Below are 26973 nucleotides of genomic sequence, written 5' to 3'. Positions count from 1 at the left end.
GACAGACAGACAGACAGACGGACATGGCTTAATCGACTCCGCTATCTATAAGGATCCAGAATATATATACTTTATAGGGTCGGAAATGAAAAATGTAGAAATTACAAACGGAATGACAAACTTATATATACCCTTCTCACGAAGGTGAAGGGTATAATAAACCACCATATAAATAACCTACCTGTCAACTTCTACCTCTCCACCCACTTCTTAACGTCAAATGTCATAAAATAATAAATAAACTGGTACTTCGGAGAAGGGCCATAAAATATTTCCACTTGATTCCAAAAATTTGTTTCTGGGGCACCTGATATTTTAACAATGAAAATCACGTGCTCTGAAAACTACCTCTAGGATTGACTAAAAAAGCCGCAAGATACAAAACTCAGACAAATTTGGGGGTGGAAAATTAATAGCGGTCGGCCTCATATTGCACCCCTCCAGTGGCTATTATCGGTCAGTTGTTGTGGTTTTTATTTTTAAGGTTTTAGAAACACTTACACACAAATATGAAAAAAATCAATTTAAAAACATTTTTCTTGAGTTACAAAACATTTATTTTGATAGATATCCCACTCGCATCCCACTAAGCGACCAAAAAGGTTTTAAAGGAAAAGACCTAAGCTTTCTTTTGAGAAAAAAAAATTAATAAAAAAAGAGTCCATTTTGGAAAAAAAAAGTCAAAAAGGTTTTTGATTTTTCAAAAAAAAGTAAAAAATTGTATGTCTTGAGTTACAAAACATTTTTTTTATAGATATCCCACTCGCATCCCACTAAGCGACAAAAAGGGTGTTAAAGGAAAACACATAAGCTTTCTTCTGAGCAAAAAAAAAAAATTAAAAATGGGTCCATTTTTTTAAAAAAAGTCAACAAAGTTTTTGATTTTGCAAAAAAATTCAAAAATTTTAAATCTTGAGTTACAAAATATTTTTTTTGATAGATATCCCACTCGCATCCCACTAAACGACCATATAGGTCGCTTAGGAAAAGACCTAAGCTTTCTTTAAAAAAAATAAAAAAAAAATAAAAAGGGCCCATTTTGAAAAAAAAGTCAAAAATATTTTTGATTTAAAAAAAAAAATAAAAAATATTTTATTAAATTTTTTTAATTTTTTTTTTCGAAAGATTGCATAAATAGCTATCTAAACTATTTGGGACACATTTTGCTAAGAACAATAGGTAATAAGTTATATGGATAAAAAAAAACACCTGTTTGGCCAAAATGTCAAATTTTGACCTCCTATAACTCAGAGAGTTCTTGACCGATCTTGTTGAAAAATGGTGTCCGAATTACTATCCAATAGAACTAACATTGGTGCAAATTTCATCGCGATCGGAAGACATCGATTTCAAAAGTTGGTTCACTTGACGTGAAATGCCCCATATATATGTTTGTAACGACACGTTACAACCGGATACTTTTGATTGCAAATAAAAGCCGTTTAGTAGTTTAAAAATTGTAACAACTCTTTATTTATTTAAAATGTACAACAACCACATAATTAAATATTCAGTGTTTTTTATACACGTTTATAAATGCGCAGAAATACAGACACACTTTATAATATATACGAATTCACTTGAAAATACTGCACACTTTAAGGCACTCAGTTGATGTTTATTCGAACAGCGTCTCTGATAAACTCACTAACGACTGCAACCTCTGTCACTATTTATAACACTGCCATCTGCACTCTAGATTGTTCTTGAACTTTCTACAATGTTCTTTAGCTGTCAAAACTCGAATTCGAATATACGAGTCGCAGCAAACATTCAGAGTTGCCATACTTACGATCAATGATCAACTAAGGGCATGTGTGAAAAAGCAAAGAACTATGGTAAAAAAATATTTCCCTGTGGGGAAAAATTTTAATGTTTCTGCTGTGTGAAATGATAACTTTTTTGACAATATAAAATTTTGACGTATTACAATGAATTTTACATTAAATTCAATATTAATAGTTAATGCACCTACTTCCAGCCTTCATTGCGATTTGCATTCTTCCCAATGTCTTTCAATACGTTTATACATCAATATATGACGCCCTGAATTGCTTCATACAAAAATACTAAAACCATTTTTTTGTTCGAATATAATTCAACATAATACTTACATGTAACATAATTTTTATTACATTTTTTTTGCAGGGCCACCTGCTTTCCATTTTGTTTTAAATTATTTTAATGTTTTTATTTAAATTTTTCAATGTAAACTTTGAATTTGCTGCTTGTCAGAAATATTAAATCAAATGTCAAAAATTCTACTAGCCCCCAGGGCTAGTGAAATTTTATTCACCTCAGAAGTGTCAAAATTTTACTTACTACAGTACTTTGCTACCATTTCACACACGTCCTCAAAGCTTTTGTTAAATGTTAATAATGCCCACAGATATGTTACAGTTTGAGAGGCACTGCTATTTGAATGCATTATGCAACTTTAAATCAGCCGTTGAAATCGTTATATTTGAATTCAAGTACAATTTCGTAACAATATTAACCATTATTGACTACTAAAAACTAAAAAATTTTAATGCTGTATTTTATTGGACATTTTATGTTTTCTACACAAATATGACGGTTAACCGGTTTTTTCGATGTCGGTTAATCGAAAAACCGGTTTTTTAAAAAAAGCCAATTTTCGGTTAACCGACAAACCGGTTTTTTATAAACACTGATTCTTCCGAAGTGGCGACAATTAGTCACTGTTAATGATAACAGTGACCTTCCATGAAACCTCTACAGCTTCAGTAATCTTGACTACTTGAGGGTTACTTTTTTGTAAGATTTACAGGATCTCCTTTGAGACGGATGGTATGGCTAGCATCTTGACAATAGATCTCTTCCTCTGTGGTACATCGGCGAGATGTATCGATTTTCGCGCCAATCCAAACTTCCCTGATTGAGTCGACGGTGGCTCTGTATTGCTGCCTTGAACGCTCATCTACACAGGCTATCAGCTTTATGTGTCCTTGATACCAGCCAACATATTCACACTGCACAGTGGAAAATTTTGGTCATTTTTGGATCAAAAATCTGTAACATTTGAATGGATGAGGATTTTTGTAAGATTTTTTTTTGTTGAATAGGTGGGACTTTAGACTTTAATATGTATTTTTAATCCTAAAAATCGAATTATGTATTAAGAAAAAGGTTATGAACGGTTAAAAATACATTTTTGAGTTTTTGTAAAAAAGTAATTGTACTATAGTACCTCTAACTCACATATTTTTAGACCGATTTTGAGACATTACTTGTTAAAATCGGTTAATATTTGCAAAGTTATTAAACTTTTTCGAAAAAATTTTCCTAGCTTATTAAAAATTGTACAAAAAAATGTTTGTTATACTTAGTTTTTTGTTTTTTTTTATTCATATGCTCTGAGGGAGAAAATACTATAAAAGGTGTTAATGTAAAGTTGAATAACTTTTACTGTTTTGTTAAGAACTAAATTTACTTTATATATGGTTATAAATTTGTTTAACCTATCATAGCAAAATAAGCTATGAAAAGCAACTAAAATCAAAAAAAGTTGATAATTTTTTTTCTGAGTTGTTCAACATTTTTGCATGCTATTTTTTTATAGGCAGCAAAAGGCAGTTAGTTTTGATATATATTTTAGATAATAAGTTAAACTTTAATTCTATGTTAAAATTAGATCAGCGGCAAACACCGCAAAATAGTTAAAATCCTAGTCAAAGTTGCGTAGGTAACCTAAAAAACATTATATATTTTAAATGAATAAATTTCAAATCTGCTAATATATACAAAATATATACAAAATTCATTACAAAGATAGAATCTGGACAAGATACCCTTTCCAAGCAAGGTATAATAATTCTGAAAAAATTAATTATAAATATTAAAAATACGCCCTTGAATATGGTATAATTTTAACTCCCCAAATCTTTAAAGTCGAAAGTAGTGTGTTCTGTCGCCATTTTCGAATTTCTGCAAATAATTATTGCTTGACATCTTAACTTTACGATACAATTTGTTTTATGGTAAATTTCAATCATTTGCAAAAATTAATTAATGAGATGCATACACCTTATATAATCCACTGTGCAGTGTGGCGGATTGTCTGGTTCTGGATTGTCCCCAACGAATTTCAGGAATGTCCCACTTAAAGCCATGACAACAATCCCAGATTCCTGCAGAGATGGTGCCATCGCTTTCGTTACTGTTTAGCCATGCCCAATTAAAAAATTGGGAGTGGTCGTATTTAAGATTTTTAAATTTATATATTTTAAAATAAAAAAGTATAACGACCGTGACATTTGGTAATCAACTTAAAATAAATGTGGTACTAATACAATAAAAATTAGAATTACATAAGGATTTGCTTTTCATATATTTTTACAATTTTAAAATTTATTTAAAAATTACTACGTAGCATAGAGATAATATATTTTTATATTTTATTATTGAAATCTTACAAATTTCATTTTCTTTTATAAATTAGGACGTCCTGATCAAGTACATAATTGTACTCTAACAAATATATCAATGACATCACTAACAGTAACCTGCACTGATGGATTCAACGGAGGTCTTCCTCAGCTATTTATCTTAGAATTAGTTGATACACAAAGTAATGTAAGTATTTATGTTTTTGATTTGATAATTTATTTGTATACTCTTGCGTTGACTAATGCGTTATCTATTAAAAATACGAATAGTTACGGGAAGTTAAGACGCAAATAATATTGTGGATATGTAATCCCAAAGCGAACAGCACTTTTCGTATTTGTCCGAATTTAATAAAACTACTGCCGTTATTATGTATTGCAAGTGTTTAATTGTAATGTAATTCAAAACACATTTTTGTTATTTTTTGTGTTTTCAATTACGAAAATTGTATATTAAATAATTTTTGTATTTAAAGTTCAACCAATAATGAAAATTGTATATTCAATTATCAAAATTATAAAATTCAAAACTCAATAGAAAATATCAGAAAATTTTGTTTTTGAGAACATGAATACTTGATTCAATTATGAGGTAAGTTCAATATGTGATAAATATTTGAATTGAATTGTTTAGGAAATAGTTTTTTCTGTGTATGAATAAATTTAAAATTTCTTTCAGTAGTCCAAATGGTAATTCTTGAAATAAAAAATTCAAATGCCTTTATATCAATAACAGATATTTTTAAGAGTAAAATAAAAAACAAATATATGTTGATGACGTACAGTGGGGAAACTGAAAAAAATGTGGAAATAAATCTGTAACTTACACAGAAAAAAATAAAAATGAGTTTCAATTACGAAATTGATTATATTAATTAAAAATATGGGGCATTTCATGTCAAGTGAACCAACTTTTGAAATCGATGTCTTCCGATCGGGATGAAATTTGCACCAAGGTTAGCTCTATTGGATAGTAACTCAGACACAATTTTTCAACAACATCGGTCGAGAACTCTCTGAGTTATAGGGGGTAAAATTTTGACAATTTGGTCAAACAGGGGTTTTTTCTTATCCATGTAACTTATTACCTATTGTTCTTAGCAAAATGTGTCCCAAATAGTATAGATAGCTATTTCTTCGATCTTTCGAAAAAAAATATTTAAAAAAAAAAATAAAAAATTTTTAATATTTTTTTTCCGAAATCAAAAACTTTTTTGACTTTTTTTTAAAATGGGTCCTTTTTTTTTTTTTTTTTTTTTTTTCTTAAAATAAAGTTTAGATATTTTCCTTGAACACCTACTTGGTCGCTTAGTGGGATGCGAGTGGGATATCTATCAAAATAAATATTTTGTAACTCAAAACATAAAATTTTTGACTTTTTTTGCAAAATCAAAAACTTTGTTGACTTTTTTTTTTCAAAATGGACCCTTTTTTAATCTTTTTTTTTAGGTCAAACAAAAGCTTAGATATTATCCTTGAAGACCCTTTTGGTCGCTTAGTGGGATGCGAGTGGGATATCTATCAAAATAAATATTTTTTAACTCAAGACTTAAAATTTTTGACTTTTTTTTTTGCAAATACGATTTTTTTTCCAAATGGGCCCTTTTTTTAAAATTTTTTTTGTAGTCAAAAGAAAGCTTAGGTCCATTCCTTTAAGATATTTTTAGTCCCTTAGTGGGATGCGAGTGGGATATCTATCAAAATAAATATTTTGTAACGCAAGACATACAATTTTTTAATTTTTTTTTGCAAAATCAAAATTTTTTTCCAATATGGGCCCTTTTTTAATTTTTTTTTTGCTCAAAAGAAAGCCTAGGTCCATTCCTTTAAGATATTTTTAGTCCCTTAGTGGGATGCGAGTGGGATATCTATCAAAATAAATATTTTGTAACAATTTTTTAATTTTTTTTTGCAAAATCGAAATTTTTTTCCAATATGGTACTTTTTTTTAAAAATTTTTTTTTGCTCAAAAGAAAGCTTAGGTCTTTTCCTTTAAGACCTATTTTGTCACTTAGGAAGATGTGAGTAGGATATCTATTAAAATAAAAATGTTGTAACTCAAGACATTCAATTATTGACTTTTTTTTTGCAAATTCGAATTTTTTTTCAAAATGGGCCCTTTTTTAAAAATTTTTTTTAGTCAAAAGAAAGCTTAGGTCCATTCCTTTAAGATATTTTAGGTCCCTTAGTGGGATACGAGTGGGATATCTATCAAAATAAATATTTTGTAACTCAAGATATACAATTTTTGATTTTTTGGCAAAATCAAAAAATCGTATTTGCAAAAAAAAAAGTCAAAAATTGTAAGTCTTGAGTTAAAAAATATTTATTTTGATAGATATCCCACTCGCATCCCACTAAGCGACCAAAAGGGTCTTCAAGGATAATATCTAAGCTTTTGTTTGACCTAAAAAAAAAGATTAAAAAAGGGTCCATTTTGAAAAAAAAAAGTCAACAAAGTTTTTGATTTTGCAAAAAAAGTCAAAAATTTTATGTTTTGAGTTACAAAATATTTATTTTGATAGATATCCCACTCGCATCCCACTAAGCGACCAAGTAGGTGTTCAAGGAAAATATCTAAACTTTATTTTAAGAAAAAAAAAAAAAAAAAAAAAAGGACCCATTTTAAAAAAAAGTCAAAAAAGTTTTTGATTTCGGAAAAAAAAATATTAAAAATTTTTTATTTTTTTTTTTAAATATTTTTTTTCGAAAGATCGAAGAAATAGCTATCTATACTATTTGGGACACATTTTGCTAAGAACAATAGGTAAGAACAATAGGATAAGAAAAAACCCCTGTTTGACCAAATTGTCAAAATTTTACCCCCTATAACTCAGAGAGTTCTCGACCGATGTTGTTGAAAAATTGTGTCTGAGTTACTATCCAATAGAGCTAACCTTGGTGCAAATTTCATCCCGATCGGAAGACATCGATTTCAAAAGTTGGTTCACTTGACATGAAATGCCCCATATGTTTGATTTTGCTCCAATCATCAAAATGATACTATTAATTAATTGGAAATTAAAAAGTTTAATTGACAAAAATAGTATTAAAAACCCAATTAAATTAGTATTAAATAAAATAATTGAATTTCTGCACAAATTTCCATTAAATTTTTAATTGAATCAATTATGTTTGTAATTGCAATTTTGCACTAAATTTTATTAAAATATTAATTAACACAATTCTGAATTTAATTGGGAATTTTTTTAATTTTATTTCATTATTATAATTATTTTGCATATTGTATAAACATATACATTTAAAAGCTTAAAATTAATTAACATGTAATGTATGTAATGTATGTAATGTATGTAATGTATGTAATGTATGTAATGTATGTAATGTATGTAATGTATGTAATGTATGTAATGTATGTAATGTATGTAATGTATGTAATGTATGTAATGTATGTAATGTATGTAATGTATGTAATGTATGTAATGTATGTAATGTATGTAATGTATGTAATGTATGTAATGTATGTAATGTATGTAATGTATGTAATGTATGTAATGTATGTAATGTATGTAATGTATGTAATGTATGTAATGTATGTAATGTATGTAATGTATGTAATGTATGTAATGTATGTAATGTATGTAATGTATGTAATGTATGTAATGTATGTAATGTATGTAATGTATGTAATGTATGTAATGTATGTAATGTATGTAATGTATGTAATGTATGTAATGTATGTAATGTATGTAATGTATGTAATGTATGTAATGTATGTAATGTATGTAATGTATGTAATGTATGTAATGTATGTAATGTATGTAATGTATGTAATGTATGTAATGTATGTAATGTATGTAATGTATGTAATGTATGTAATGTATGTAATGTATGTAATGTATGTAATGTATGTAATGTATGTAATGTATGTAATGTATGTAATGTATGTAATGTATGTAATGTATGTAATGTATGTAATGTATGTAATGTATGTAATGTATGTAATGTATGTAATGTATGTAATGTATGTAATGTATGTAATGTATGTAATGTATGTAATGTATGTAATGTATGTAATGTATGTAATGTATGTAATGTATGTAATGTATGTAATGTATGTAATGTATGTAATGTATGTAATGTATGTAATGTATGTAATGTATGTAATGTATGTAATGTATGTAATGTATGTAATGTATGTAATGTATGTAATGTATGTAATGTATGTAATGTATGTAATGTATGTAATGTATGTAATGTATGTAATGTATGTAATGTATGTAATGTATGTAATGTATGTAATGTATGTAATGTATGTAATGTATGTAATGTATGTAATGTATGTAATGTATGTAATGTATGTAATGTATGTAATGTATGTAATGTATGTAATGTATGTAATGTATGTAATGTATGTAATGTATGTAATGTATGTAATGTATGTAATGTATGTAATGTATGTAATGTATGTAATGTATGTAATGTATGTAATGTATGTAATGTATGTAATGTATGTAATGTATGTAATGTATGTAATGTATGTAATGTATGTAATGTATGTAATGTATGTAATGTATGTAATGTATGTAATGTATGTAATGTATGTAATGTATGTAATGTATGTAATGTATGTAATGTATGTAATGTATGTAATGTATGTAATGTATGTAATGTATGTAATGTATGTAATGTATGTAATGTATGTAATGTATGTAATGTATGTAATGTATGTAATGTATGTAATGTATGTAATGTATGTAATGTATGTAATGTATGTAATGTATGTAATGTATGTAATGTATGTAATGTATGTAATGTATGTAATGTATGTAATGTATGTAATGTATGTAATGTATGTAATGTATGTAATGTATGTAATGTATGTAATGTATGTAATGTATGTAATGTATGTAATGTATGTAATGTATGTAATGTATGTAATGTATGTAATGTATGTAATGTATGTAATGTATGTAATGTATGTAATGTATGTAATGTATGTAATGTATGTAATGTATGTAATGTATGTAATGTATGTAATGTATGTAATGTATGTAATGTATGTAATGTATGTAATGTATGTAATGTATGTAATGTATGTAATGTATGTAATGTATGTAATGTATGTAATGTATGTAATGTATGTAATGTATGTAATGTATGTAATGTATGTAATGTATGTAATGTATGTAATGTATGTAATGTATGTAATGTATGTAATGTATGTAATGTATGTAATGTATGTAATGTATGTAATGTATGTAATGTATGTAATGTATGTAATGTATGTAATGTATGTAATGTATGTAATGTATGTAATGTATGTAATGTATGTAATGTATGTAATGTATGTAATGTATGTAATGTATGTAATGTATGTAATGTATGTAATGTATGTAATGTATGTAATGTATGTAATGTATGTAATGTATGTAATGTATGTAATGTATGTAATGTATGTAATGTATGTAATGTATGTAATGTATGTAATGTATGTAATGTATGTAATGTATGTAATGTATGTAATGTATGTAATGTATGTAATGTATGTAATGTATGTAATGTATGTAATGTATGTAATGTATGTAATGTATGTAATGTATGTAATGTATGTAATGTATGTAATGTATGTAATGTATGTAATGTATGTAATGTATGTAATGTATGTAATGTATGTAATGTATGTAATGTATGTAATGTATGTAATGTATGTAATGTATGTAATGTATGTAATGTATGTAATGTATGTAATGTATGTAATGTATGTAATGTATGTAATGTATGTAATGTATGTAATGTATGTAATGTATGTAATGTATGTAATGTATGTAATGTATGTAATGTATGTAATGTATGTAATGTATGTAATGTATGTAATGTATGTAATGTATGTAATGTATGTAATGTATGTAATGTATGTAATGTATGTAATGTATGTAATGTATGTAATGTATGTAATGTATGTAATGTATGTAATGTATGTAATGTATGTAATGTATGTAATGTATGTAATGTATGTAATGTATGTAATGTATGTAATGTATGTAATGTATGTAATGTATGTAATGTATGTAATGTATGTAATGTATGTAATGTATGTAATGTATGTAATGTATGTAATGTATGTAATGTATGTAATGTATGTAATGTATGTAATGTATGTAATGTATGTAATGTATGTAATGTATGTAATGTATGTAATGTATGTAATGTATGTAATGTATGTAATGTATGTAATGTATGTAATGTATGTAATGTATGTAATGTATGTAATGTATGTAATGTATGTAATGTATGTAATGTATGTAATGTATGTAATGTATGTAATGTATGTAATGTATGTAATGTATGTAATGTATGTAATGTATGTAATGTATGTAATGTATGTAATGTATGTAATGTATGTAATGTATGTAATGTATGTAATGTATGTAATGTATGTAATGTATGTAATGTATGTAATGTATGTAATGTATGTAATGTATGTAATGTATGTAATGTATGTAATGTATGTAATGTATGTAATGTATGTAATGTATGTAATGTATGTAATGTATGTAATGTATGTAATGTATGTAATGTATGTAATGTATGTAATGTATGTAATGTATGTAATGTATGTAATGTATGTAATGTATGTAATGTATGTAATGTATGTAATGTATGTAATGTATGTAATGTATGTAATGTATGTAATGTATGTAATGTATGTAATGTATGTAATGTATGTAATGTATGTAATGTATGTAATGTATGTAATGTATGTAATGTATGTAATGTATGTAATGTATGTAATGTATGTAATGTATGTAATGTATGTAATGTATGTAATGTATGTAATGTATGTAATGTATGTAATGTATGTAATGTATGTAATGTATGTAATGTATGTAATGTATGTAATGTATGTAATGTATGTAATGTATGTAATGTATGTAATGTATGTAATGTATGTAATGTATGTAATGTATGTAATGTATGTAATGTATGTAATGTATGTAATGTATGTAATGTATGTAATGTATGTAATGTATGTAATGTATGTAATGTATGTAATGTATGTAATGTATGTAATGTATGTAATGTATGTAATGTATGTAATGTATGTAATGTATGTAATGTATGTAATGTATGTAATGTATGTAATGTATGTAATGTATGTAATGTATGTAATGTATGTAATGTATGTAATGTATGTAATGTATGTAATGTATGTAATGTATGTAATGTATGTAATGTATGTAATGTATGTAATGTATGTAATGTATGTAATGTATGTAATGTATGTAATGTATGTAATGTATGTAATGTATGTAATGTATGTAATGTATGTAATGTATGTAATGTATGTAATGTATGTAATGTATGTAATGTATGTAATGTATGTAATGTATGTAATGTATGTAATGTATGTAATGTATGTAATGTATGTAATGTATGTAATGTATGTAATGTATGTAATGTATGTAATGTATGTAATGTATGTAATGTATGTAATGTATGTAATGTATGTAATGTATGTAATGTATGTAATGTATGTAATGTATGTAATGTATGTAATGTATGTAATGTATGTAATGTATGTAATGTATGTAATGTATGTAATGTATGTAATGTATGTAATGTATGTAATGTATGTAATGTATGTAATGTATGTAATGTATGTAATGTATGTAATGTATGTAATGTATGTAATGTATGTAATGTATGTAATGTATGTAATGTATGTAATGTATGTAATGTATGTAATGTATGTAATGTATGTAATGTATGTAATGTATGTAATGTATGTAATGTATGTAATGTATGTAATGTATGTAATGTATGTAATGTATGTAATGTATGTAATGTATGTAATGTATGTAATGTATGTAATGTATGTAATGTATGTAATGTATGTAATGTATGTAATGTATGTAATGTATGTAATGTATGTAATGTATGTAATGTATGTAATGTATGTAATGTATGTAATGTATGTAATGTATGTAATGTATGTAATGTATGTAATGTATGTAATGTATGTAATGTATGTAATGTATGTAATGTATGTAATGTATGTAATGTATGTAATGTATGTAATGTATGTAATGTATGTAATGTATGTAATGTATGTAATGTATGTAATGTATGTAATGTATGTAATGTATGTAATGTATGTAATGTATGTAATGTATGTAATGTATGTAATGTATGTAATGTATGTAATGTATGTAATGTATGTAATGTATGTAATGTATGTAATGTATGTAATGTATGTAATGTATGTAATGTATGTAATGTATGTAATGTATGTAATGTATGTAATGTATGTAATGTATGTAATGTATGTAATGTATGTAATGTATGTAATGTATGTAATGTATGTAATGTATGTAATGTATGTAATGTATGTAATGTATGTAATGTATGTAATGTATGTAATGTATGTAATGTATGTAATGTATGTAATGTATGTAATGTATGTAATGTATGTAATGTATGTAATGTATGTAATGTATGTAATGTATGTAATGTATGTAATGTATGTAATGTATGTAATGTATGTAATGTATGTAATGTATGTAATGTATGTAATGTATGTAATGTATGTAATGTATGTAATGTATGTAATGTATGTAATGTATGTAATGTATGTAATGTATGTAATGTATGTAATGTATGTAATGTATGTAATGTATGTAATGTATGTAATGTATGTAATGTATGTAATGTATGTAATGTATGTAATGTATGTAATGTATGTAATGTATGTAATGTATGTAATGTATGTAATGTATGTAATGTATGTAATGTATGTAATGTATGTAATGTATGTAATGTATGTAATGTATGTAATGTATGTAATGTATGTAATGTATGTAATGTATGTAATGTATGTAATGTATGTAATGTATGTAATGTATGTAATGTATGTAATGTATGTAATGTATGTAATGTATGTAATGTATGTAATGTATGTAATGTATGTAATGTATGTAATGTATGTAATGTATGTAATGTATGTAATGTATGTAATGTATGTAATGTATGTAATGTATGTAATGTATGTAATGTATGTAATGTATGTAATGTATGTAATGTATGTAATGTATGTAATGTATGTAATGTATGTAATGTATGTAATGTATGTAATGTATGTAATGTATGTAATGTATGTAATGTATGTAATGTATGTAATGTATGTAATGTATGTAATGTATGTAATGTATGTAATGTATGTAATGTATGTAATGTATGTAATGTATGTAATGTATGTAATGTATGTAATGTATGTAATGTATGTAATGTATGTAATGTATGTAATGTATGTAATGTATGTAATGTATGTAATGTATGTAATGTATGTAATGTATGTAATGTATGTAATGTATGTAATGTATGTAATGTATGTAATGTATGTAATGTATGTAATGTATGTAATGTATGTAATGTATGTAATGTATGTAATGTATGTAATGTATGTAATGTATGTAATGTATGTAATGTATGTAATGTATGTAATGTATGTAATGTATGTAATGTATGTAATGTATGTAATGTATGTAATGTATGTAATGTATGTAATGTATGTAATGTATGTAATGTATGTAATGTATGTAATGTATGTAATGTATGTAATGTATGTAATGTATGTAATGTATGTAATGTATGTAATGTATGTAATGTATGTAATGTATGTAATGTATGTAATGTATGTAATGTATGTAATGTATGTAATGTATGTAATGTATGTAATGTATGTAATGTATGTAATGTATGTAATGTATGTAATGTATGTAATGTATGTAATGTATGTAATGTATGTAATGTATGTAATGTATGTAATGTATGTAATGTATGTAATGTATGTAATGTATGTAATGTATGTAATGTATGTAATGTATGTAATGTATGTAATGTATGTAATGTATGTAATGTATGTAATGTATGTAATGTATGTAATGTATGTAATGTATGTACATGTATGTAATGTATGTAATGTATGTAATGTATGTAATGTATGTAATGTATGTAATGTATGTAATGTATGTAATGTATGTAATGTATGTAATGTATGTAATGTATGTAATGTATGTAATGTATGTAATGTATGTAATGTATGTAATGTATGTAATGTATGTAATGTATGTAATGTATGTAATGTATGTAATGTATGTAATGTATGTAATGTATGTAATGTATGTAATGTATGTAATGTATGTAATGTATGTAATGTATGTAATGTATGTAATGTATGTAATGTATGTAATGTATGTAATGTATGTAATGTATGTAATGTATGTAATGTATGTAATGTATGTAATGTATGTAATGTATGTAATGTATGTAATGTATGTAATGTATGTAATGTATGTAATGTATGTAATGTATGTAATGTATGTAATGTATGTAATGTATGTAATGTATGTAATGTATGTAATGTATGTAATGTATGTAATGTATGTAATGTATGTAATGTATGTAATGTATGTAATGTATGTAATGTATGTAATGTATGTAATGTATGTAATGTATGTAATGTATGTAATGTATGTAATGTATGTAATGTATGTAATGTATGTAATGTATGTAATGTATGTAATGTATGTAATGTATGTAATGTATGTAATGTATGTAATGTATGTAATGTATGTAATGTATGTAATGTATGTAATGTATGTAATGTATGTAATGTATGTAATGTATGTAATGTATGTAATGTATGTAATGTATGTAATGTATGTAATGTATGTAATGTATGTAATGTATGTAATGTATGTAATGTATGTAATGTATGTAATGTATGTAATGTATGTAATGTATGTAATGTATGTAATGTATGTAATGTATGTAATGTATGTAATGTATGTAATGTATGTAATGTATGTAATGTATGTAATGTATGTAATGTATGTAATGTATGTAATGTATGTAATGTATGTAATGTATGTAATGTATGTAATGTATGTAATGTATGTAATGTATGTAATGTATGTAATGTATGTAATGTATGTAATGTATGTAATGTATGTAATGTATGTAATGTATGTAATGTATGTAATGTATGTAATGTATGTAATGTATGTAATGTATGTAATGTATGTAATGTATGTAATGTATGTAATGTATGTAATGTATGTAATGTATGTAATGTATGTAATGTATGTAATGTATGTAATGTATGTAATGTATGTAATGTATGTAATGTATGTAATGTATGTAATGTATGTAATGTATGTAATGTATGTAATGTATGTAATGTATGTAATGTATGTAATGTATGTAATGTATGTAATGTATGTAATGTATGTAATGTATGTAATGTATGTAATGTATGTAATGTATGTAATGTATGTAATGTATGTAATGTATGTAATGTATGTAATGTATGTAATGTATGTAATGTATGTAATGTATGTAATGTATGTAATGTATGTAATGTATGTAATGTATGTAATGTATGTAATGTATGTAATGTATGTAATGTATGTAATGTATGTAATGTATGTAATGTATGTAATGTATGTAATGTATGTAATGTATGTAATGTATGTAATGTATGTAATGTATGTAATGTATGTAATGTATGTAATGTATGTAATGTATGTAATGTATGTAATGTATGTAATGTATGTAATGTATGTAATGTATGTAATGTATGTAATGTATGTAATGTATGTAATGTATGTAATGTATGTAATGTATGTAATGTATGTAATGTATGTAATGTATGTAATGTATGTAATGTATGTAATGTATGTAATGTATGTAATGTATGTAATGTATGTAATGTATGTAATGTATGTAATGTATGTAATGTATGTAATGTATGTAATGTATGTAATGTATGTAATGTATGTAATGTATGTAATGTATGTAATGTATGTAATGTATGTAATGTATGTAATGTATGTAATGTATGTAATGTATGTAATGTATGTAATGTATGTAATGTATGTAATGTATGTAATGTATGTAATGTATGTAATGTATGTAATGTATGTAATGTATGTAATGTATGTAATGTATGTAATGTATGTAATGTATGTAATGTATGTAATGTATGTAATGTATGTAATGTATGTAATGTATGTAATGTATGTAATGTATGTAATGTATGTAATGTATGTAATGTATGTAATGTATGTAATGTATGTAATGTATGTAATGTATGTAATGTATGTAATGTATGTAATGTATGTAATGTATGTAATGTATGTAATGTATGTAATGTATGTAATGTATGTAATGTATGTAATGTATGTAATGTATGTAATGTATGTAATGTATGTAATGTATGTAATGTATGTAATGTATGTAATGTATGTAATGTATGTAATGTATGTAATGTATGTAATGTATGTAATGTATGTAATGTATGTAATGTATGTAATGTATGTAATGTATGTAATGTATGTAATGTATGTAATGTATGTAATGTATGTAATGTATGTAATGTATGTAATGTATGTAATGTATGTAATGTATGTAATGTATGTAATGTATGTAATGTATGTAATGTATGTAATGTATGTAATGTATGTAATGTATGTAATGTATGTAATGTATGTAATGTATGTAATGTATGTAATGTATGTAATGTATGTAATGTATGTAATGTATGTAATGTATGTAATGTATGTAATGTATGTAATGTATGTAATGTATGTAATGTATGTAATGTATGTAATGTATGTAATGTATGTAATGTATGTAATGTATGTAATGTATGTAATGTATGTAATGTATGTAATGTATGTAATGTATGTAATGTATGTAATGTATGTAATGTATGTAATGTATGTAATGTATGTAATGTATGTAATGTATGTAATGTATGTAATGTATGTAATGTATGTAATGTATGTAATGTATGTAATGTATGTAATGTATGTAATGTATGTAATGTATGTAATGTATGTAATGTATGTAATGTATGTAATGTATGTAATGTATGTAATGTATGTAATGTATGTAATGTATGTAATGTATGTAATGTATGTAATGTATGTAATGTATGTAATGTATGTAATGTATGTAATGTATGTAATGTATGTAATGTATGTAATGTATGTAATGTATGTAATGTATGTAATGTATGTAATGTATGTAATGTATGTAATGTATGTAATGTATGTAATGTATGTAATGTATGTAATGTATGTAATGTATGTAATGTATGTAATGTATGTAATGTATGTAATGTATGTAATGTATGTAATGTATGTAATGTATGTAATGTATGTAATGTATGTAATGTATGTAATGTATGTAATGTATGTAATGTATGTAATGTATGTAATGTATGTAATGTATGTAATGTATGTAATGTATGTAATGTATGTAATGTATGTAATGTATGTAATGTATGTAATGTATGTAATGTATGTAATGTATGTAATGTATGTAATGTATGTAATGTATGTAATGTATGTAATGTATGTAATGTATGTAATGTATGTAATGTATGTAATGTATGTAATGTATGTAATGTATGTAATGTATGTAATGTATGTAATGTATGTAATGTATGTAATGTATGTAATGTATGTAATGTATGTAATGTATGTAATGTATGTAATGTATGTAATGTATGTAATGTATGTAATGTATGTAATGTATGTAATGTATGTAATGTATGTAATGTATGTAATGTATGTAATGTATGTAATGTATGTAATGTATGTAATGTATGTAATGTATGTAATGTATGTAATGTATGTAATGTATGTAATGTATGTAATGTATGTAATGTATGTAATGTATGTAATGTATGTAATGTATGTAATGTATGTAATGTATGTAATGTATGTAATGTATGTAATGTATGTAATGTATGTAATGTATGTAATGTATGTAATGTATGTAATGTATGTAATGTATGTAATGTATGTAATGTATGTAATGTATGTAATGTATGTAATGTATGTAATGTATGTAATGTATGTAATGTATGTAATGTATGTAATGTATGTAATGTATGTAATGTATGTAATGTATGTAATGTATGTAATGTATGTAATGTATGTAATGTATGTAATGTATGTAATGTATGTAATGTATGTAATGTATGTAATGTATGTAATGTATGTAATGTATGTAATGTATGTAATGTATGTAATGTATGTAATGTATGTAATGTATGTAATGTATGTAATGTATGTAATGTATGTAATGTATGTAATGTATGTAATGTATGTAATGTATGTAATGTATGTAATGTATGTAATGTATGTAATGTATGTAATGTATGTAATGTATGTAATGTATGTAATGTATGTAATGTATGTAATGTATGTAATGTATGTAATGTATGTAATGTATGTAATGTATGTAATGTATGTAATGTATGTAATGTATGTAATGTATGTAATGTATGTAATGTATGTAATGTATGTAATGTATGTAATGTATGTAATGTATGTAATGTATGTAATGTATGTAATGTATGTAATGTATGTAATGTATGTAATGTATGTAATGTATGTAATGTATGTAATGTATGTAATGTATGTAATGTATGTAATGTATGTAATGTATGTAATGTATGTAATGTATGTAATGTATGTAATGTATGTAATGTATGTAATGTATGTAATGTATGTAATGTATGTAATGTATGTAATGTATGTAATGTATGTAATGTATGTAATGTATGTAATGTATGTAATGTATGTAATGTATGTAATGTATGTAATGTATGTAATGTATGTAATGTATGTAATGTATGTAATGTATGTAATGTATGTAATGTATGTAATGTATGTAATGTATGTAATGTATGTAATGTATGTAATGTATGTAATGTATGTAATGTATGTAATGTATGTAATGTATGTAATGTATGTAATGTATGTAATGTATGTAATGTATGTAATGTATGTAATGTATGTAATGTATGTAATGTATGTAATGTATGTAATGTATGTAATGTATGTAATGTATGTAATGTATGTAATGTATGTAATGTATGTAATGTATGTAATGTATGTAATGTATGTAATGTATGTAATGTATGTAATGTATGTAATGTATGTAATGTATGTAATGTATGTAATGTATGTAATGTATGTAATGTATGTAATGTATGTAATGTATGTAATGTATGTAATGTATGTAATGTATGTAATGTATGTAATGTATGTAATGTATGTAATGTATGTAATGTATGTAATGTATGTAATGTATGTAATGTATGTAATGTATGTAATGTATGTAATGTATGTAATGTATGTAATGTATGTAATGTATGTAATGTATGTAATGTATGTAATGTATGTAATGTATGTAATGTATGTAATGTATGTAATGTATGTAATGTATGTAATGTATGTAATGTATGTAATGTATGTAATGTATGTAATGTATGTAATGTATGTAATGTATGTAATGTATGTAATGTATGTAATGTATGTAATGTATGTAATGTATGTAATGTATGTAATGTATGTAATGTATGTAATGTATGTAATGTATGTAATGTATGTAATGTATGTAATGTATGTAATGTATGTAATGTATGTAATGTATGTAATGTATGTAATGTATGTAATGTATGTAATGTATGTAATGTATGTAATGTATGTAATGTATGTAATGTATGTAATGTATGTAATGTATGTAATGTATGTAATGTATGTAATGTATGTAATGTATGTAATGTATGTAATGTATGTAATGTATGTAATGTATGTAATGTATGTAATGTATGTAATGTATGTAATGTATGTAATGTATGTAATGTATGTAATGTATGTAATGTATGTAATGTATGTAATGTATGTAATGTATGTAATGTATGTAATGTATGTAATGTATGTAATGTATGTAATGTATGTAATGTATGTAATGTATGTAATGTATGTAATGTATGTAATGTATGTAATGTATGTAATGTATGTAATGTATGTAATGTATGTAATGTATGTAATGTATGTAATGTATGTAATGTATGTAATGTATGTAATGTATGTAATGTATGTAATGTATGTAATGTATGTAATGTATGTAATGTATGTAATGTATGTAATGTATGTAATGTATGTAATGTATGTAATGTATGTAATGTATGTAATGTATGTAATGTATGTAATGTATGTAATGTATGTAATGTATGTAATGTATGTAATGTATGTAATGTATGTAATGTATGTAATGTATGTAATGTATGTAATGTATGTAATGTATGTAATGTATGTAATGTATGTAATGTATGTAATGTATGTAATGTATGTAATGTATGTAATGTATGTAATGTATGTAATGTATGTAATGTATGTAATGTATGTAATGTATGTAATGTATGTAATGTATGTAATGTATGTAATGTATGTAATGTATGTAATGTATGTAATGTATGTAATGTATGTAATGTATGTAATGTATGTAATGTATGTAATGTATGTAATGTATGTAATGTATGTAATGTATGTAATGTATGTAATGTATGTAATGTATGTAATGTATGTAATGTATGTAATGTATGTAATGTATGTAATGTATGTAATGTATGTAATGTATGTAATGTATGTAATGTATGTAATGTATGTAATGTATGTAATGTATGTAATGTATGTAATGTATGTAATGTATGTAATGTATGTAATGTATGTAATGTATGTAATGTATGTAATGTATGTAATGTATGTAATGTATGTAATGTATGTAATGTATGTAATGTATGTAATGTATGTAATGTATGTAATGTATGTAATGTATGTAATGTATGTAATGTATGTAATGTATGTAATGTATGTAATGTATGTAATGTATGTAATGTATGTAATGTATGTAATGTATGTAATGTATGTAATGTATGTAATGTATGTAATGTATGTAATGTATGTAATGTATGTAATGTATGTAATGTATGTAATGTATGTAATGTATGTAATGTATGTAATGTATGTAATGTATGTAATGTATGTAATGTATGTAATGTATGTAATGTATGTAATGTATGTAATGTATGTAATGTATGTAATGTATGTAATGTATGTAATGTATGTAATGTATGTAATGTATGTAATGTATGTAATGTATGTAATGTATGTAATGTATGTAATGTATGTAATGTATGTAATGTATGTAATGTATGTAATGTATGTAATGTATGTAATGTATGTAATGTATGTAATGTATGTAATGTATGTAATGTATGTAATGTATGTAATGTATGTAATGTATGTAATGTATGTAATGTATGTAATGTATGTAATGTATGTAATGTATGTAATGTATGTAATGTATGTAATGTATGTAATGTATGTAATGTATGTAATGTATGTAATGTATGTAATGTATGTAATGTATGTAATGTATGTAATGTATGTAATGTATGTAATGTATGTAATGTATGTAATGTATGTAATGTATGTAATGTATGTAATGTATGTAATGTATGTAATGTATGTAATGTATGTAATGTATGTAATGTATGTAATGTATGTAATGTATGTAATGTATGTAATGTATGTAATGTATGTAATGTATGTAATGTATGTAATGTATGTAATGTATGTAATGTATGTAATGTATGTAATGTATGTAATGTATGTAATGTATGTAATGTATGTAATGTATGTAATGTATGTAATGTATGTAATGTATGTAATGTATGTAATGTATGTAATGTATGTAATGTATGTAATGTATGTAATGTATGTAATGTATGTAATGTATGTAATGTATGTAATGTATGTAATGTATGTAATGTATGTAATGTATGTAATGTATGTAATGTATGTAATGTATGTAATGTATGTAATGTATGTAATGTATGTAATGTATGTAATGTATGTAATGTATGTAATGTATGTAATGTATGTAATGTATGTAATGTATGTAATGTATGTAATGTATGTAATGTATGTAATGTATGTAATGTATGTAATGTATGTAATGTATGTAATGTATGTAATGTATGTAATGTATGTAATGTATGTAATGTATGTAATGTATGTAATGTATGTAATGTATGTAATGTATGTAATGTATGTAATGTATGTAATGTATGTAATGTATGTAATGTATGTAATGTATGTAATGTATGTAATGTATGTAATGTATGTAATGTATGTAATGTATGTAATGTATGTAATGTATGTAATGTATGTAATGTATGTAATGTATGTAATGTATGTAATGTATGTAATGTATGTAATGTATGTAATGTATGTAATGTATGTAATGTATGTAATGTATGTAATGTATGTAATGTATGTAATGTATGTAATGTATGTAATGTATGTAATGTATGTAATGTATGTAATGTATGTAATGTATGTAATGTATGTAATGTATGTAATGTATGTAATGTATGTAATGTATGTAATGTATGTAATGTATGTAATGTATGTAATGTATGTAATGTATGTAATGTATGTAATGTATGTAATGTATGTAATGTATGTAATGTATGTAATGTATGTAATGTATGTAATGTATGTAATGTATGTAATGTATGTAATGTATGTAATGTATGTAATGTATGTAATGTATGTAATGTATGTAATGTATGTAATGTATGTAATGTATGTAATGTATGTAATGTATGTAATGTATGTAATGTATGTAATGTATGTAATGTATGTAATGTATGTAATGTATGTAATGTATGTAATGTATGTAATGTATGTAATGTATGTAATGTATGTAATGTATGTAATGTATGTAATGTATGTAATGTATGTAATGTATGTAATGTATGTAATGTATGTAATGTATGTAATGTATGTAATGTATGTAATGTATGTAATGTATGTAATGTATGTAATGTATGTAATGTATGTAATGTATGTAATGTATGTAATGTATGTAATGTATGTAATGTATGTAATGTATGTAATGTATGTAATGTATGTAATGTATGTAATGTATGTAATGTATGTAATGTATGTAATGTATGTAATGTATGTAATGTATGTAATGTATGTAATGTATGTAATGTATGTAATGTATGTAATGTATGTAATGTATGTAATGTATGTAATGTATGTAATGTATGTAATGTATGTAATGTATGTAATGTATGTAATGTATGTAATGTATGTAATGTATGTAATGTATGTAATGTATGTAATGTATGTAATGTATGTAATGTATGTAATGTATGTAATGTATGTAATGTATGTAATGTATGTAATGTATGTAATGTATGTAATGTATGTAATGTATGTAATGTATGTAATGTATGTAATGTATGTAATGTATGTAATGTATGTAATGTATGTAATGTATGTAATGTATGTAATGTATGTAATGTATGTAATGTATGTAATGTATGTAATGTATGTAATGTATGTAATGTATGTAATGTATGTAATGTATGTAATGTATGTAATGTATGTAATGTATGTAATGTATGTAATGTATGTAATGTATGTAATGTATGTAATGTATGTAATGTATGTAATGTATGTAATGTATGTAATGTATGTAATGTATGTAATGTATGTAATGTATGTAATGTATGTAATGTATGTAATGTATGTAATGTATGTAATGTATGTAATGTATGTAATGTATGTAATGTATGTAATGTATGTAATGTATGTAATGTATGTAATGTATGTAATGTATGTAATGTATGTAATGTATGTAATGTATGTAATGTATGTAATGTATGTAATGTATGTAATGTATGTAATGTATGTAATGTATGTAATGTATGTAATGTATGTAATGTATGTAATGTATGTAATGTATGTAATGTATGTAATGTATGTAATGTATGTAATGTATGTAATGTATGTAATGTATGTAATGTATGTAATGTATGTAATGTATGTAATGTATGTAATGTATGTAATGTATGTAATGTATGTAATGTATGTAATGTATGTAATGTATGTAATGTATGTAATGTATGTAATGTATGTAATGTATGTAATGTATGTAATGTATGTAATGTATGTAATGTATGTAATGTATGTAATGTATGTAATGTATGTAATGTATGTAATGTATGTAATGTATGTAATGTATGTAATGTATGTAATGTATGTAATGTATGTAATGTATGTAATGTATGTAATGTATGTAATGTATGTAATGTATGTAATGTATGTAATGTATGTAATGTATGTAATGTATGTAATGTATGTAATGTATGTAATGTATGTAATGTATGTAATGTATGTAATGTATGTAATGTATGTAATGTATGTAATGTATGTAATGTATGTAATGTATGTAATGTATGTAATGTATGTAATGTATGTAATGTATGTAATGTATGTAATGTATGTAATGTATGTAATGTATGTAATGTATGTAATGTATGTAATGTATGTAATGTATGTAATGTATGTAATGTATGTAATGTATGTAATGTATGTAATGTATGTAATGTATGTAATGTATGTAATGTATGTAATGTATGTAATGTATGTAATGTATGTAATGTATGTAATGTATGTAATGTATGTAATGTATGTAATGTATGTAATGTATGTAATGTATGTAATGTATGTAATGTATGTAATGTATGTAATGTATGTAATGTATGTAATGTATGTAATGTATGTAATGTATGTAATGTATGTAATGTATGTAATGTATGTAATGTATGTAATGTATGTAATGTATGTAATGTATGTAATGTATGTAATGTATGTAATGTATGTAATGTATGTAATGTATGTAATGTATGTAATGTATGTAATGTATGTAATGTATGTAATGTATGTAATGTATGTAATGTATGTAATGTATGTAATGTATGTAATGTATGTAATGTATGTAATGTATGTAATGTATGTAATGTATGTAATGTATGTAATGTATGTAATGTATGTAATGTATGTAATGTATGTAATGTATGTAATGTATGTAATGTATGTAATGTATGTAATGTATGTAATGTATGTAATGTATGTAATGTATGTAATGTATGTAATGTATGTAATGTATGTAATGTATGTAATGTATGTAATGTATGTAATGTATGTAATGTATGTAATGTATGTAATGTATGTAATGTATGTAATGTATGTAATGTATGTAATGTATGTAATGTATGTAATGTATGTAATGTATGTAATGTATGTAATGTATGTAATGTATGTAATGTATGTAATGTATGTAATGTATGTAATGTATGTAATGTATGTAATGTATGTAATGTATGTAATGTATGTAATGTATGTAATGTATGTAATGTATGTAATGTATGTAATGTATGTAATGTATGTAATGTATGTAATGTATGTAATGTATGTAATGTATGTATGTAATGTATGTAATGTATGTAATGTATGTAATGTATGTAATGTATGTAATGTATGTAATGTATGTAATGTATGTAATGTATGTAATGTATGTAATGTATGTAATGTATGTAATGTATGTAATGTATGTAATGTATGTAATGTATGTAATGTATGTAATGTATGTAATGTATGTAATGTATGTAAGTATGTAATGTATGTAATGTATGTAATGTATGTAATGTATGTATGTATGTAATGTATGTAATGTATGTGTAATGTATGTAATGTATGTATGTATGTATGTATGTAATGTATGTAATGTATGTAATGTATGTAATGTATGTAATGTATGTAATGTATGTAATGTATGTAATGTATGTAATGTATGTAATGTATGTAATGTATGTAATGTATGTAATGTATGTATGAATGTATGTAATGTATGTAATGTATGTAATGTATGTATGTATGTAATGTATGTAATGTATGTAATGTATGTAATGTATGTAATGTATGTATGTATGTATGTATGTAATGTATGTAATGTATGTATGTATGTAATGTATGTAATGTATGTAATGTATGTAATGTATGTAATGTATGTAATGTATGTAATGTATGTAATGTATGTATGTAATGTATGTAATGTATGTAATGTATGTATGTATGTAATGTATGTAATGTATGTAATGTATGTAATGTATGTAATGTATGTAATGTATGTAATGTATGTAATGTATGTAATGTATGTAATGTATGTAATGTATGTAATGTATGTAATGTATGTAATGTATGTAATGTATGTAATGTATGTAATGTATGTAATGTATGTAATGTATGTAATGTATGTAATGTATGTAATGTATGTAATGTATGTAATGTATGTAATGTATGTAATGTATGTAATGTATGTAATGTATGTAATGTATGTAATGTATGTAATGTATGTAATGTATGTAATGTATGTAATGTATGTAATGTATGTAATGTATGTAATGTATGTAATGTATGTAATGTATGTAATGTATGTAATGTATGTAATGTATGTAATGTATGTAATGTATGTAATGTATGTAATGTATGTAATGTATTGTAATGTATGTAATGTATGTAATGTATGTAATGTATGTAATGTATTGTAATGTATTGTAATGTATGTAATGTATGTAAGTATGTAATGTATTGTAATGTATTGTAATGTATGTAATGTATTGTAATGTATTGTAATGTTGTAATGTATGTAATGTATTGTAATGTATGTAATGTATGTAATGTATGTAATGTATTGTAATGTATTGTAATGTATTGTAATGTATTGTAATGTATTGTAATGTATTGTAATGTATTGTAATGTATTGTAATGTATTGTAATGTATTGTAATGTATTGTAATGTATTGTAATGTATTGT

The 26973-nt window shown here is 24.0% G+C and overlaps 1 protein-coding gene across 1 annotated transcript in view; it reads left to right on the top strand.

The window, feature by feature from the left end:
• The window catches only part of side-VII (sidestep VII), a 475559-nt gene that overhangs the window by 230952 nt on the left and 217634 nt on the right, over nt 1-26973 (top strand). The window contains exon 10 of the mRNA XM_065499240.1: nt 4463-4596. Within this exon, the coding sequence (XP_065355312.1) occupies nt 4463-4596 (134 nt within the window). The remainder of the gene's footprint in view (nt 1-4462; nt 4597-26973) is intronic.

The sequence above is a fragment of the Calliphora vicina genome, chromosome 1 (genome assembly GCF_958450345.1).
Source record: "Calliphora vicina chromosome 1, idCalVici1.1, whole genome shotgun sequence".
NCBI lineage: Eukaryota > Metazoa > Arthropoda > Insecta > Diptera > Calliphoridae > Calliphora > Calliphora vicina.
The sequence above is the reverse complement of the archived record's forward strand: the minus strand, read 5'-3'. Positions and strand labels throughout refer to the sequence as shown.